General features: G+C 33.3%; 1 protein-coding gene and 1 long non-coding RNA gene across 2 annotated transcripts in view; one reads left to right on the plus strand and one right to left on the minus strand.

Annotated features, from left to right (window-relative positions):
* Positions 1-3,882: 3,882 nt before the first annotated feature.
* The window catches only part of LOC127737692 (protein EFR3 homolog A-like), a 116,398-nt gene continuing 104,537 nt past the window's right edge, over positions 3,883-15,743 (plus strand). The window contains exons 1-2 of the mRNA XM_052248551.1: positions 3,883-4,018; positions 14,896-14,969. Coding sequence (XP_052104511.1) covers positions 4,012-4,018; positions 14,896-14,969 — 81 coding nt within the window. The 5' untranslated portion in view covers positions 3,883-4,011. The remainder of the gene's footprint in view (positions 4,019-14,895; positions 14,970-15,743) is intronic.
* Positions 9,317-12,684, minus strand: LOC127737715 (uncharacterized). The gene is made up of 3 exons (XR_007999785.1): positions 11,640-12,684; positions 10,767-11,198; positions 9,317-10,722 (listed from the first exon to the last, which is right to left on the minus strand). It is a non-coding gene; the product is annotated as an uncharacterized LOC127737715 (long non-coding RNA).

Below are 15,743 nucleotides of genomic sequence, written 5' to 3' on the forward strand. Positions count from 1 at the left end.
TTGACAGGAATAACACCAACGCCAGTTCAAAGGTTTCATTCTGCGTTAACGCCTATCTTGTACAAAAAATATGTTTCGACCCCCTTTTCTTAAATACGAATAATCAAAGTCTTTCGTAATACCAGTCAATTGAAATATTCACAATTCTAAACGTTTCTATTCTTTAATTTGTACATAACGTTGAACTTTATACTTTGAACTCGTTAGTAAAAAGTGTTTTTTTTTTTATCTTCTATCTCGCCGGATGGACAATGAATATACAATCTCTAATGTCTGATAGTACCTTGATATCTTCATGACTCAATTTGAAGTCTATGAGCTGATATTCTGAATCTGGTGAATATTCTTCTCTGTCCAAAATCTTTTATAATTGTTAAATAATTTTCAAATCTAAAAAGTATATTTAAACAAAACGCATTTGACTAACAGGTAGAACAACGGATGTTTTTAAACCCTGCTGACTGCCATTGGCGATTGCCAAATAAACGGATCATAAGATGTAACAAAATGGATCTTTATTATTAATTTAATACCAAACAGAAAATAATAAACTTGCGGAAAAGATGGTATACCGCAAACATGAGGTGCAAAAATTTGTACACCATATCCGGATTTCGACAATTAATGTCTCTTCAGTGATGTTAGGAATCGAAACGGTATTTGGAAGGCCATATAATTTACCTCGATTTAGGATAGACTCATGAATTTTGAAGAGTCGAAATAGGATGAACGGATCATATAAACCCGAAGGCAAATATAATACATGCCCAAACGAAAAAATATCTATAAATAAGTCTAAATTGAAAACAACGTTCAAACCTATGATTGCGTTGGATAAAAACCGCAATTTTTATACGTGTGCATGCAAAACAAATTTCTTGGTAGAGGGGTCTAAATACAGCACAAACAACATTTTCCAAAAGACCAAAAAAGTGAAAAAGTATATTTAAACAAAACGCATTTACTAACAGGTCTATATATAGGTATATGTAAACAAAGACCGGTTTGGGCAAACTAACCACAGTTTATAAAGCATATTTCAAATTTCAAATAAAGCAAGAAATATACAATACATGTACAAATGTATATGCATGATAAACAAAATGTCTAACTGAAATGAATAACTGAAAGTGTAAGTCAAACTGTGGTTCTCTAATTGAAATATCCCAAACCTGTTAGTAGGGGTACGAAAAAAAAAGAATAGATAAAATTAAAAAAATAAAAATAAATAAAAATTGAAAAATTGGTAAAAACAAAATATAAACAATGTAACACCAAATTTACTGATAATACACAAAAGTACACGTATTAGAAGCAGTCCGATCTGTACCATACAAAATGTCTATACAAATGGTACCAACACAAATATATATACAAGTCCAACAATAGACGTCCATAAATTCAGTAGAGATGAAGGTCACTATTTATTATGAAAAGTGTCTATTTCAACCATGCCATATCAGACTTTGCGGTATATTAATACAATTCTGCAGTGCATGACAAGACCCTTATAAATGCTATCTTAATTTAGGCAACATTAAAAAGAGCACATATTTTATATACATGTACAAAACACAAACTTACAGATAATAGAAATAATCAAAGTTTTTTCATGATATGCTTTGCAAAAGTATCCATAACTATGTGCCTATGGTCAAGGGAAGGGTCTATATAGCGTTTGTAAGCATCACTTTTCTAGTCTCCCTAAGCCTGTATTAACTCCGTAGGAATGCCACATTCAAGCGCAAAAGACGCACCGCCTCTGGCCAGAGAACTGATGCCCAGTTAATTTACCTTGTGAGACATACATAAAGGCTGAAGACAGGGGGAAGCCTGCTGTAGGGGTAATCTTAAAAAAAGTAGCAGGGCTTGGCTGGACAAAGTGGGGAACCAGGAATTCTGGGCAAAGGGATTTCAAGAAGTCGCTCCTTGTTTTGAATAGTTTTTGGACTTTCTCAATTTAAGAATTACCCCTCGATGTGAGAAAAAGACTGCTCGTCTACTAAGATGTTGTTCAGCATCAAACTCATTCAAGTTCAAGGAGGGTACGAAAAGGTTGGATTTACGTAAAAAAGGAGAAGGAAGCTACACATATTAGAGTATAAGGGTAATTTTGTAGAGAAAATTGTGTTGTTATAACTATGTACAGCACTCTATGTAGAATGTTTTTGATGAGTGTTACTTTGAAAATTATATATATACAGTTCTGGCGTTTATTTTGTTTAAGTTTTACCAACTTATATTATTTACATATGTGATGTGTGGGTGTTATGTAAATCAAAATCAATCATTGAGCTGGAAAAACATAAGAGATACTCCAAAAAGTTTAATATACAAAACACGTTGCACGAAAATAACCCTTTACCACCCTCATTTACGTATACATAAGATAAGATGTTACAGTTAAGTCTGCCTCATATCTTGACTTACATCTAGAAATTGACAATGAGGGTCGGTTGAAAACAAAACTTTACGACAAAAGAGATGATTTCAGCTTCCCAATTGTGAACTTTCCATTTCTATGTAGCAACATTCCAGCAGCGACTGCATAGGGAGTATATATCTCCCAATTGATACGATATTCCCGGGCTTGTATTTCCTATCATGATTTCCTTGATATAGGATTGCTGCTCACAAGGAAGCTATTAAACCAAGAGTTCCAAATGGTGAAGTTGAAATCATCTCTTCGTAAATTTTACGGACGCCATCACGAGTTGGTTGACCGTTATGGAATAACCGTTTCACAGATGATATCGGATATGTTCCTTATGTCGTAACTACAATACCCTTCCCTTTTCACGAATGAAACTTACCGAATTAGACTATTTACCGGATTTGTAATAACATAAGCAACACGACGGGTGCCACATGTGGAGCAGGATCTGCTTTATACCCTTCCGGAGCACCTGAGATCACCCCCAGTTTTTGGTGGGGTTCGTGTTGCTTAGTCTTTAGTTTTCTATGTTGTGTCATCTGTACTATTATTTGTGTTTGTCTTTTTATTTTTGGCCATGGCGTTGTCAGTTTGTTTTCGATCTATGAGTTTGACTGTCCCTCTGGTATCTTTCGTCCCTCTTTTATAAGATATTTTATTAACCAATCATGGTGCCCAAAATTTGAGCTATACAATCAAATGAATTACAAAATAAAACACACTATAAATGATTAGAATGAATTGAATGATTAAAGTACATTTACACAAAAACATGTATACACATTTAAACAACAAAGTAACATGATGAACAATGTCATTGACAAAACTTTATACGTGTGCGGGTATAAAAATAATTTAAGGTATAGTAACATCCTGGAAATACCACAGATAAGAACTAGTACTAGATGTAGCACCGATGGGTCCACATTTGGATCTATATTCAACACATACATTTTTTCAATTTATACAAATTTGTGGTCTCGCTATATATATATATATATATATATTTATTTTTTGCTAACTGCAGGCGCTTTATTTATAGTTAAATGCTTATGTTTCATTTTATTGAGTTTAAATTATCACACAGATCTTGAATATAACCTGGGACTATTATACTAAATCAATAATCCGCTATCGGGACATTGAAATCTCATCAGATCGATCCGTTTCCAGTCCCGTTAGTAGATGTCTATATTCTCGGATTTCTTATTATGTTTAAAGTGGCTCATTCTCTGATTTCTTAGTGCTTATAAATGAATTTCTTAGTTTTTTAAATATCAAATTTTAACACGTGTTTACCTATGTTCTAAATTATATACCCAATATCAGAGACATATACACATATGTCTCTGCCAATATTAAAATCGTTTTGTCACAAATGCTCATTATACGTATTTCCTCGTAGTTGTTTCCGTCACGAATCGAATGTTACTTTGCATTTGGAAAGGGAGAAAACTGGGAAAAAATACGAAGTGACTGATGATCGCATTATTTTCTCAATGAAAGCGAAATTGTTCTCTATACATATATTTTTGGTGAAGCTAGCTTTATACTTTACGCTTTAAAGAACAATCAGTATGTCAGGTATGAAAATATTCGAATCTATAGTCCTAAAAAGCAGTAATATGGAACGGGGACCCAATTATTTCCCGCATTACTTCAATGCAATTTTATCATAATTGAGGGGCAGATTTTTTATTCCCTATATTAGACTGCAAAATTGCAACTATTTTGTCATAGCCCCCTCCATGGTTTCTTGGAGAATTCTTGAAAGGTCATGACCGGCATTTAAGAGAGCAATAATCAATACTATTTTGAGTATAACCTGTCAGGAATAACCATTAATGGCATTATTTCCTTATGTTACATTATGTTAAAATTTTCTGTGATAAAAACAGCCTATTTCTTCTTCTTTAAGTTTCTAGCGATCCTTCAATTATTGAAGATTATTCGCCGGTCGTCGACTATAAAATTTTATAATTTACATTGTTGCAAGAAAAATAAAAAGAAACAAAATCAAAAAATCAAAATAATGTATGTGCATTTGAAAAATTTCATTTAGATAAAACTATATACATTTGATAACAAAATAGTTAGGGATAGAAAATGGGGATGAGAGCAGATTCTGAGATCATACTCTTGAATCCCTGTACTGTACTGCATGATACTATTTGTTGTGGCAGAAGATTCCAATCTATAAAATTGAGAATGGAAATGGGGAATGTGTCAAAGAGACAACAACCCGACCACAGAACAGACAACAGCAGAAGGCCACCAACAGGTCTTCAATGCAGTGAGAAATTCCCGCACCCGGAGGCGTCCTTCAGCTGGCCCCTAAACAAATATATATACTAGTTCAGTGATAATGAACGCCATACTAAACTCCAAATTGTACACAAGAAACTAAAATTAAAAATAATACAAGACTAACAAAGGCTAGAGGCTCCTGACTTGGGACAGGCGCAAAAATGCGGCGGGGTTAAACATGTTTATGAGATCTCAACCCTCCCCCTATACCTCTAGCCAATGTAGAAAAGTTAACGCATAACAATACGCACATTAAAATTCAGTTCAAGAGAAGTCCGAGTCTGATGTCAGAAGATGTAACCAAAGAAAATAAAAAAAATGACAATAATACATAAATAACAACAGACTACTAGCAGTTAACTGACATGCCAGCTCCAGACTTCAATTAAACTGATTGAAAGATTATGTCTTCATCATATGAATATCAGGCACAATCCTTCCCGTTAGGGGTTTAGTATCATACCATCATAACATATATGAGAAGAACATAACCCGTGTCATGCCAACAACTGGTTTTTAAATAAATGTGTTTAGTGCCGATGCAAAGACCCTATAAGTGAATCAATATTAACGCCAAAATATGCAATCTTTAATGACCTGACAACAGTATCGTAACTATATCCCTTCTTAATAAGTCTATTTAAAGGTTTTGTTAGTTTCAGAGGTGAATACTGACATTTTTGTGCTTTATAAAGAATATTTCCATAAAAAATTGGATGTGAAATACCTGAACGTATAAGAAGTCTGCATGTTGAGCCATATTTACCATGTTTACGAATGATGTCCTTATACCGATGATAAAATTTAGCAAATGTCTTGACTAGTTTGTGATATCGAAAACCCTGGTGTAATAATTTTTCAGTAATACATAAATTTCTCTCGCTAAAATCTAAAACATTGTTACACACACGAGCGAATCGTACAAGTTGAGATATATAAACACCGTGACAAGGGAACGTCACCATCTAAAAATGGATAATTAACGATAGGAAATGAAAAATCATCTCTTTTATCATATATTTTAGTATTAAGCTTTCCATTAATGATATAGATATCAAGATCGAGGAAAGGGCAGTGGTCATTGTTAGTATTAGCTTTATTTAAAGTAAGTTCAACAGGATAAGTTTCTTTAGTATACATACTGAAGTCGTCATTATTGAGAGCCAAAATATCATCCAAATATCTAAAAGTATTATTAAATTTGTGTATCAGATGTTGTTTCGATGGGTCTTTACTGATTTTTGTCATAAATTGTAACTCATAGCAATACAAAAAAAGGTCCGCAATAAGTGGTGCACAGTTAGTCCCCATTGGAATTCCGATAACCTGACGATATACGGAATCTCCAAAGCGAACAAAAATGTTATCTAGTAAAAATTCAAGGGCATATATTGTATCAAAGCATGTCCAATTGACATAGGTTTTTTTGTTTATTGCTACTAAAAAATGACCTAAAAGAGTTTGAACATATATATTCACATTCTGACTTTTTAAATGCCCATTTAATTAGGTGTGTGAATTTTTTCTTAATGAGAATGTGAGGCAATGTGGTATATAGGGTAGAAAAATCAAAACTTTGAACAGATTCAAAATCACCAATATATGCATGCAATTTATCAAGTACTTCCAACGAGTTCTTGACACTCCAAAAGTAATTAATTCCACTATTTTCGAAGGCCTTATTTGAACAATTTATTATCAGGTTTTTGATTGTACCAAGTGTACTGGTAAGAAGAATAGACAATTTAGTAGTGGAACAATGGCTTGAAGACGAAATGAATCTATATTTGTAAGGTGTTTTGTGTAGCTTCGGAAGCCAATACATAGTTGGGACTTTCATTGTATTTGGTTCTGCTTGTAAAGCGGTAGCTAAAAGTTTATGTTTGTTACAGATGTCGTTTTCTGAAAATGGAGTCAGTTGGAATGTTGGTGAATTGGTGATTTCTTTTTTCAGAACCTCAATGTAAAATTTACGTCAAACAATAATAATATTATTAGCAGCTTTATCGGCCGGGACAAAAACAAATTCCTTGGCTAGTTCTTTTAGTTTATGTTTGATACGAGAAATAGGTTTATTGTGGTTATTGTTAAGAGTAAAATGTTCTTTAAAATGTTGAATACGTATATCAACTATGTTCATTACTGATTTAAAAAAAGAGTCCAAAGATTTTTTGTCAGCTTTTTCCCGTTTTATCCATTTCAAACAGTAAGTATGGAGTGAGTCGTGGATGATATTACGACACTCATTCCAATTAATAATTGACGGGGGACGATATTTAGGTCCTTTACTGAGGAATGATTTTAACTCTCGGTCTTGAACGATGTTAAGATCTCCTGTTATAACATGGGAAATGGGTCCATAAATGTATTCGGAATTACTGCAATTACATGAAGTAGGTGTATTTTCACTGATATTAACATCTTTACACAATTGGCTATAATTAAACACAAATTTCCGGGTAGATTTCTTGTAAATATAACAAATAAGAGGGAGCTCAGTATTATCAAAATATCCTGGAATTTGTTCTTTAACAGAATGGTCGTTAAAAATACCGGCAATATTTACAAAATCAAAACCTTTATTGACATACTTTATTTTAATAAACTGTTTTTTATGATCTTCAGGGCGATCAATTTTGGGAAACAGTTTAGAATAACAATATGCCATTATAATTTGAACGATTTCATACTTAGGACTGCTATATGAAATTGTGTTGCAATCCTCTAAAATTTTATTTAACTTATTAACCGGTAATGAACAGAGCTTTGTTAACAGATAATGTCTGCCGTTGTTTTTTGAAATAGAAATTAGGTCCGAAATATTGGTATGATTGGTCCGAAATTTTCTTTGATTGCGATTTTTTCTACGACCATGAGAACGGTTTTTACGAACAGTTTTAGAAACTATATCCAAAATGTTAACAGAATCGGTTCTTGATATATTACCAATTCCCATGATATTATCATTAAGACCGAGAGGGTAGACTGTCTGTAATTTTTTAATCCAATTTAATTCAATTATTTTCCGCGATCGTACAAACTTTGAATGAGATTCACCAGGCTGCTTATTTACTACTTCTAAAGGTTGAACTGCTAAATATTTAATAGGATGATTGTGCTTCTTAAGGTGTTGATAAATGATACTTTTGAATTTATTGGGTCTTTTAAAACGATACAGATGTTCTTGAGTGCGTTTAGATAAATATCGTCCAGTTTCACCTACGTACTGAATACCGCATCCCGGTTTGTTTCATGTGAGTAAATAAATTATACTGTTTGTTTTTCAAGTTATATCAGTTTCAAAATTTAAAGAAAATGTGCGACCATTAAACGTGGACCTTACCGTATTGTTGGTGGAAAGACGGGGACATGTAAGTCATTTTTTGGCATGACACTTATCGATAGAAGGGTAACCACGATTTTTATTGTTAAAAATGTTAGCGATGGTAGTATTTTTAGATAAGCGATTTTGAAGATTGAGACGTGTAGATACCCTTTGAACGAGTTTAGTATTTAATATTTTTCCATTTCTAAGCTTCATATTTGTTTTTTGTTTGTGAATTATATTAGAAAGGAGCAAAGACTGGCGTTCAGAATATGAACCAGCATACAATGAATTGAATTATGTAAAAATGATAAATCTGTTCGGCTAAAGATGTCAAACGCTATCCGTATTAATTACCCGACTATAACTGTTCGTGGATAAAATGAATATTTATAACTGTCTTTAGATGTTTGTATTTGCCTAAATGAGTGTGGATTGCTATGTCTAATTCTATTGTCTAGTGGGATCAAAAGGTTATATGTAGGGACTGCAACAATTTCATGTATAATTTTGTAGAAGAAGACAAGTCTGTAAACGCCTAATTTCAAGTGGGTACCAATTTAAGCCTGTCACCATTTCAGTAACTGAGCTGGTGTTATGGAAGCGGTTGCATGAGAAGCGCGCTGCTCTTCTCTGAACTTTTTCAATTTGTGAAATTTGCTGTTTTTGATGTGGATCCCAAATAGTTGAGCAGTACTCTAGTTTTGGTCGGACAAGAGCTTTAAATGCATGTGCTTTAACTTTAGGTGAGGCTATTTTAAAGTTTCTACGAATAAATCCAAGAGACTGATTTGCTTTTGATGTCATGTTACCGGTATCGATATGTTTGTCCCATTTTAAAATTGATTGAAGAGTTAGGCCTAAATATTTTGTAGAGTCAACTTTTTCTAGAGAGTGATTGTGTAATTTATAAGTGAAGTCTAAAGGTTTGCGTTTTTGAGTTACACTGAGAATGTTGCACTTATCAGGGTGAAAATACATGAGCCAGTCCTGCTCCCATCTGCCGGCCGCTTCCAAGTCAGACTGTAATTTATATGTGTCATCTGGTTTTTTAATTTCCCTATAAATAATACTGTCATCTGCGAACAATCTTAGTGTACTATGTTCAATAATGTTCAAGCCTGTCATTCAGTGGTTGTCCATTGTTGCTGTGTTACATATTTTTTTTTCGTTCATTTTTTTGTACATTAATTAGTTAGTTTTCTCAATTGAATTGTTTTACATTTGTGATTTTGGGGCCTTTTAATTTTTATAGCTGACTATGCAGTATGGGCTTTGCTCATTGTTGAAGTCTGTACGGTGACCTATAGCTGTTAATTTCTGTGTCATGTGGCCTCTTGTAGAGAGTTGTCTCATTGGCGATCATACCACATCTTCTTTTTATGCCCCCGCCGTAGGGAAGGGGGCATCAAGTTTTACCCTTGTCCGTCCGTACGTCCCAAAATTGGTTTCCATTCTCTAACTTGAGTTTGCCTCAATCAAATGTTATGAAACTTATACACAATGCTAATTACCACAAAACACAGATCAAGTTTGAATTTTGGTGGCGTCACTTTAACCGTTCTAGAGTTATGCCCCTTTATAAATGGAAAAATTGCAAAATTTTTAGTTTTGGTTCTCTAACTTAAGTTTGCCTCAACCAAATGTTATGAAACTTATACACAATGCTTATTACCACAAAACACAGATCAAGTTTGAATTTTGGTGTCGTCACTTTAACCATTCTTGCATGGACTTTACAGATTGGTTGTATGTTATTTAAAAGAAACAACTTTTTATAAAGTACTTTCTTTCACTTTCTGTACTTGTTTGCATCGAAACAATCTGATTTTCACAAAATAAGTATGTTACTTCATTAAACATGTTAAAACATGATGAAAATTGCCTTTAGTTAAATATATTTATGTAATCTACACATAGTAATTTTCAGTTACATAGTTTATACATTTCTATGCCTTTCGATATGCAGTATTTACTGCTTGTACAGTGTTGCAACAACCACTGAATTACAGGTTCCTGACTTGGGACAGGCAAATACAGAATGTGGCAGGGTTAAACATGTTTGTGGGCACTTAACCCTCCCCTAACCTGGGACAGTGACTGGTGTAACAGGACAACATAGGAACAAACTATAAAAATCAGTTGAAAAGGGCTTAACTCATCAAAACAATACAAAGCACAAAAACAACTTACAAAAAAAACTAAAGACACAAGGCACAAAAACAACTAACAAAAACACTAAAGACTCAAAGGACAAAAACAACTAACAAAAACACTAAAGACACAAAGAACAAAAACAACTAACTAAAACACTAAAGACACAAAGCACAAAAACAACTAACTAAAACACTAAAGACACACAGCACAAAAACAACTAACAAAAACACTAAAGACACACAGCACAAAAACAACTAACAAAAACATTAAAGACACAAAGGACAAAAACAACTAACAAAAACACAAAGGACAAAAACAACTAACAAAAACACTAAAGACACAAAGGACAATAACAACTAACAAAGACACAAAGGACAAAAACAACTAACAAAAACACTAAAGACACAAAGGACAAAAACAACTAATTAAAACACTAAAGACACAAAGGACAAAAACAGCTAACAAAAACACTAAAGACACAAAGGACAATAACAACTAACTAAACACTAAAGACACAAAGGACAAAAACAACTAACTAAACACTAAAGACACAAAGGACAAAAACAACTAACTAAAACACTAAAGACACACAGGACAAAAACAACTAACAAAAACACTAAAGACACAAGGGACAAAAACAACTAGCTGAAACACTAGACACAAAGGACAAAAAACCCCAACTAAAACACTAAAGACACAAAGGACAAAAACAACTAGCTGAAACACTAAAGACACAAAGGACAAAAACAACTACAAAAACACTAAAGACACACAGCACAAAAACAACTTACAAAAACACTAAAGACACAAAGGACAAAAACAACTAACAAAAACACTAAAGAGACAAAGGACAAAAACAACTTACAAAAACACTAAAGACACAAAGGACAAAAACAACTAACAAAAACACTAAAGACACAAAGGACAAAAACAACTAACAAAAACACTAAAGACACAAAGGACAAAAACAACTAGCTGAAACACTAAAGACACAGGACAAAAACAACTAACTAAAACACTAAAGACACACAGGACAAAAACAACTAACAAAAACACTAAAGACACAAGGGACAAAAACAACTAGCTGAAACACTACAGACACAAAGGACAAAAAACCCCAACTAAAACACTAAAGACACAAAGGACAAAAACAACTAACTAAACACTAAAGACACAAAGGACAAAAACAACTAACTAAAACACTAAAGACACACAGGACAAAAACAACTAACAAAAACACTAAAGACACAAGGGACAAAAACAACTAGCTGAAACACTAAAGACACAAAGGACAAAAAAAACCAACTAAAACACTAAAGACACAAAGGACAAAAAAACCCAACTAAAACACTAAAGACACAAAGGACAAAACCAACTAGCTGAAACACTAAAGACACAAAGCACAAAAACAACTACAAAAACACTAAAGACACACAGCACAAAAACAACTTACAAAAACACTAAAGACACAAAGAACAAAAACAACTAACTAAAACACTAAAGACACAAAGGACAAAAACAACTAACAAAAACACTAAAGACACAAAGGACAAAAACAACTAACAAAACACAAAGGACAAAAACAACTAACAAAAACACTAAAGACACACAGCACAAAAACAACTAACAAAAACACTGAAGACACAAAGCACATATCTGAGAGTACTGGGTCTATATGATAACAGATGTTTTGGTCCAGCCATGCTGGCTCTACATGATGACAACAGATGTTTTGATCCAGCCATGCTGGGTTTATATGATGACAACAGATGTTTTGGGCCAGCCATGCTGGCTCTATATGATGACAACAGATGTTTTGATCCAGCCATGCTGGGTTTATATGATGACAACAGAGGTTTTGGTCCAGCCATGCTGGCTATTTATGATGACAACAGATGTTTTGATCCAGCCATGCTGGGTTTATATGATGACAACAGATGTTTTGATCCAGTCATGCTGTGTCTATATGATGACAACAGATGTTTTGATCCATCAATGCTGGGTCCAGGGTCTATAGGATGACAACAGATGTTTTGGTCCAGCCATGCTGGCTCTATATGATGACAACAGATTTTTTGATTCAGCCATGCTTGGTCTATATGATGACAACAGATTTTTTGATTCAGCCATGCTGGGTCTATATGATGACAACAGATTTTTTGATTCAGCCATGCTGGGTTTATATGATGACAGCAATTTTTTTGATCCAGCCATGCTGGGTCCAGGGTCTATATGATGACAACAGATGTTTTGATCTAGCCATGCTGGGTCTATATGATTAAAACAGATTTTTTGATTCAGCCATGCTAGGTCTATATGATGACAACAGATTTTTTGATTCAGCCATGCTGGGTCTATATGATGACAACAGATTTTTTTATTCAGCCATGCTGGGTCTATATGATGACAACAGATTTTTGATTCAGCCATGCTGAATCTATGCGATCACTCTGTTTTTGGAAATGGTGCAATATACTTAGTTGAAGACATGTCATGAAACTAATTATGCGTTTTTATGGCTTGCAGAAACTTTCTACACCATTTTAATCATCAACTGCCAACTTTTGACATGTTTATTTGCCCTTAAATTAATAAAAGATTGGTCGAACAACCCTTTTGTTTTAGATATACACTTGCATATAGTTCCTTTGTAAATCAAAATTTATAATGATTTACTTTTTATGAATTAATTTGAAAAAGTATTTTTACATCAATTGAAGCAGTTGATAACAATTTTGAAAGTATTATATTATTATCTTATGCTTGTGTAAGTTTTGAAATTTAGGTCAACATGTGCGTTAATATATCTAAGTTGATTCCCACACTTTTTTGAAATGGTATTACTCCAGTTCTTTCCATAGGTAAGTAAGAGTCAGTATGATTATAAACTGTCATGATTTTCAAATAATTACACTCAAAGATGTAAGTATTAATTGGAAACAACCCCAGTCTTAATTCACCAGATTTAATATCTCATGACCTGTTACATAACTAAATAGGCACAATTTATTACACACCTAACTGAATACACACATTCTTCACCTCAATAGTAAACCTACAAATGTATTATTTATTTTGATCTACACTACATTAAAATATTCTGTTAATTTTGCTAGCTAGCTGAATGATTAATCCGACATGGGTTTTTTTTTCACTTGTAAAATCAGTGTCATTATCATCTGACATAAGTCAATAATCAAGATCTAATTAATTAGTTACAATTATCAGAAATTTGGTTGAAACAATAAACAAAATTGCATAACTCTTACCTGAGCATTTTCTGCAATAAAATTTATTTGTTTGTTCTACATTTATATCCCATTATATCACTACTTAACAGTAATCATGGTAATTGGAAATATATCAGCATTAGGTATTTGTACATTTAGATTTGAATACAGGAAATGTATTTTTTCTAAATGAAGAATGAATACCAATTTAGATAAAAATCAGTTATTATTTTTTTTTCATTTTTGTTGTTGAGAAAGTGCATTTCCAAGGCCTCTTTCTGGAAATTATTAAGCTAGTTATTATTAAGGGCATATAAAAAAATATATTACTTGTTTGACGATTTCCCTTTCCATTCATGTCGGTCACCATTAAATTTAAAATATTGATATAAAAAAAAATCTGACAGAGTCTAAAATTTAAATATGAATATATATATATCATTATTTGTATCAATATTGCGAAATTCCCTACCTATGGGCAATAATATAGAAATTTAACAGTAAGATTGGAAATGAAAAGAGAAAAAAATATTGAAAAAGTATGGTCAGAAAGAATATCAGACTAGCTATGAATATGGCTGGATCACAACATTGACGATGCTTTGATTTGATTCAGCCATGCTGGGTCTATATGATGACAGCAATTTTTTGATCCAGCCATGCTGGGTCCAGGGTCTATATGATGACAACAGATGTTTTGATCTAGCCATGCTGGGTCTATATGATTAAAACAGATTTTTTGATTCAGCCATGCTAGGTCTATATGATGACAACAGATTTTTTGATTCAGCCATGCTGGGTCCATGGTCTTTATGATGACAACATATTTTTTGATTCAGCCATGCTGGGTCTATAATATGATGACAGCAGATTTTTTGGTCGAGCCATGCTTGGTCTATATGATGACAGCAGACTTTTGGATCCAGCCATGCTGGGTCTATATGATGACAGCAGATTTTTTTGGTCCAGCCATGCTGGGTCTATATGATTACAACAGATGTTTTGATCCAGCCATGCTGGGTCTATATAATGACAGCAGATTTTTTTGGTCCAGCCATGCTGGATCTATATGATGACAACACATGTTTTGATCCAGCCATGCTGGGTCTATATGATGACAACAGATTTTTTGATCCAGCCATGCTGGGTCTATATGATGACAACAGATTTTTTGATCCAGCCATGCTGGGTCCAGGGTCTATATGATGACAACAAATTTTTGTCATGAATTCTATTTTCGTCTTCAATGTTGGAGAGTGTCCTTTGTTGAATTTGCACATAGACCATGTAGACCAAGGTGAGAGACACAGGCTTTTTAGAGCCTCTAGTTTTCTGTTGCTATTGTTTAAAGATTTGTAATAATTTGTAATTTCAAATTTCTTTGCATGCATCTGTTTAACATGCTTAAATAAAATAATAATAAATTTCTTATATCATTTCAGTTTGTTTTGGATGTGCATGTTTAAAGCCACGCTACAAAAGACTTGTTGATAATATATTCCCACTAATCCCAGAGGTAAGATTGATCAAGTAACCCAGAGGTAAGATTGATCAAGTAACCAAGAGGTAAGATTGATCAAGTAATCCAGAGGTTAGTTTGATATAGTAACCCAGAGGTAAGATTGATCAAGTAACCCAGAGATAAGATTGATCAAGCAACCAGGAGGTAAGTTTGATCAAGTAACCCAGAGGTTAGATTGATCAAGTAACCCAGAGGTAAGATTGATCAAGTAACCCAGAGGTAAGATGATCAGGAAACCCAGAGTAAGATTGGTCATGCGACCCAGAGGTAAGATTGATCAGGAAACCCAGAGGTAAGATTGGTCATGCAACCCAGAGGTAAGATTGATCAAGTAACCCAGAGGTAAGATTGATCAAGTATCCCAGAGGTAAGATTGCTTAAGTAACCCAGAGGTGAAATTGATCAGGTAACCCAGAGGTTTACTTTAGATATAGGTAATATTAAGTCAAAAAGAAATTGTCTGAAAAAATAACAAAAAGATCCTTTTTAATTGCATGAGCTTTATTACATATACTTTATAAAACTGTAGATTTTATAGGCTTTAAAAGTAAAAGTAGATGTGTCAATGTCACGGAAACAGAAGATTAAGGAACAACAATATAAACAAACCAAATAGTTTGAAAGAAATTATGTAAATTGGTATGGTTTATTAAAATTTCAGTTTTAAAATACAATCAGTGAATTGTAATGACTTTTCTGATATTACCAGAATAAAAAAAGGGAAAAAATATGTATTGTTTGATTTTCTGAAGCATTAATTACTTAATC

The sequence above is a fragment of the Mytilus californianus genome, unplaced genomic scaffold, assembly GCF_021869535.1.
Source record: "Mytilus californianus isolate M0D057914Y unplaced genomic scaffold, xbMytCali1.0.p SCAF_1, whole genome shotgun sequence".
Lineage (NCBI taxonomy): Eukaryota > Metazoa > Mollusca > Bivalvia > Mytilida > Mytilidae > Mytilus > Mytilus californianus.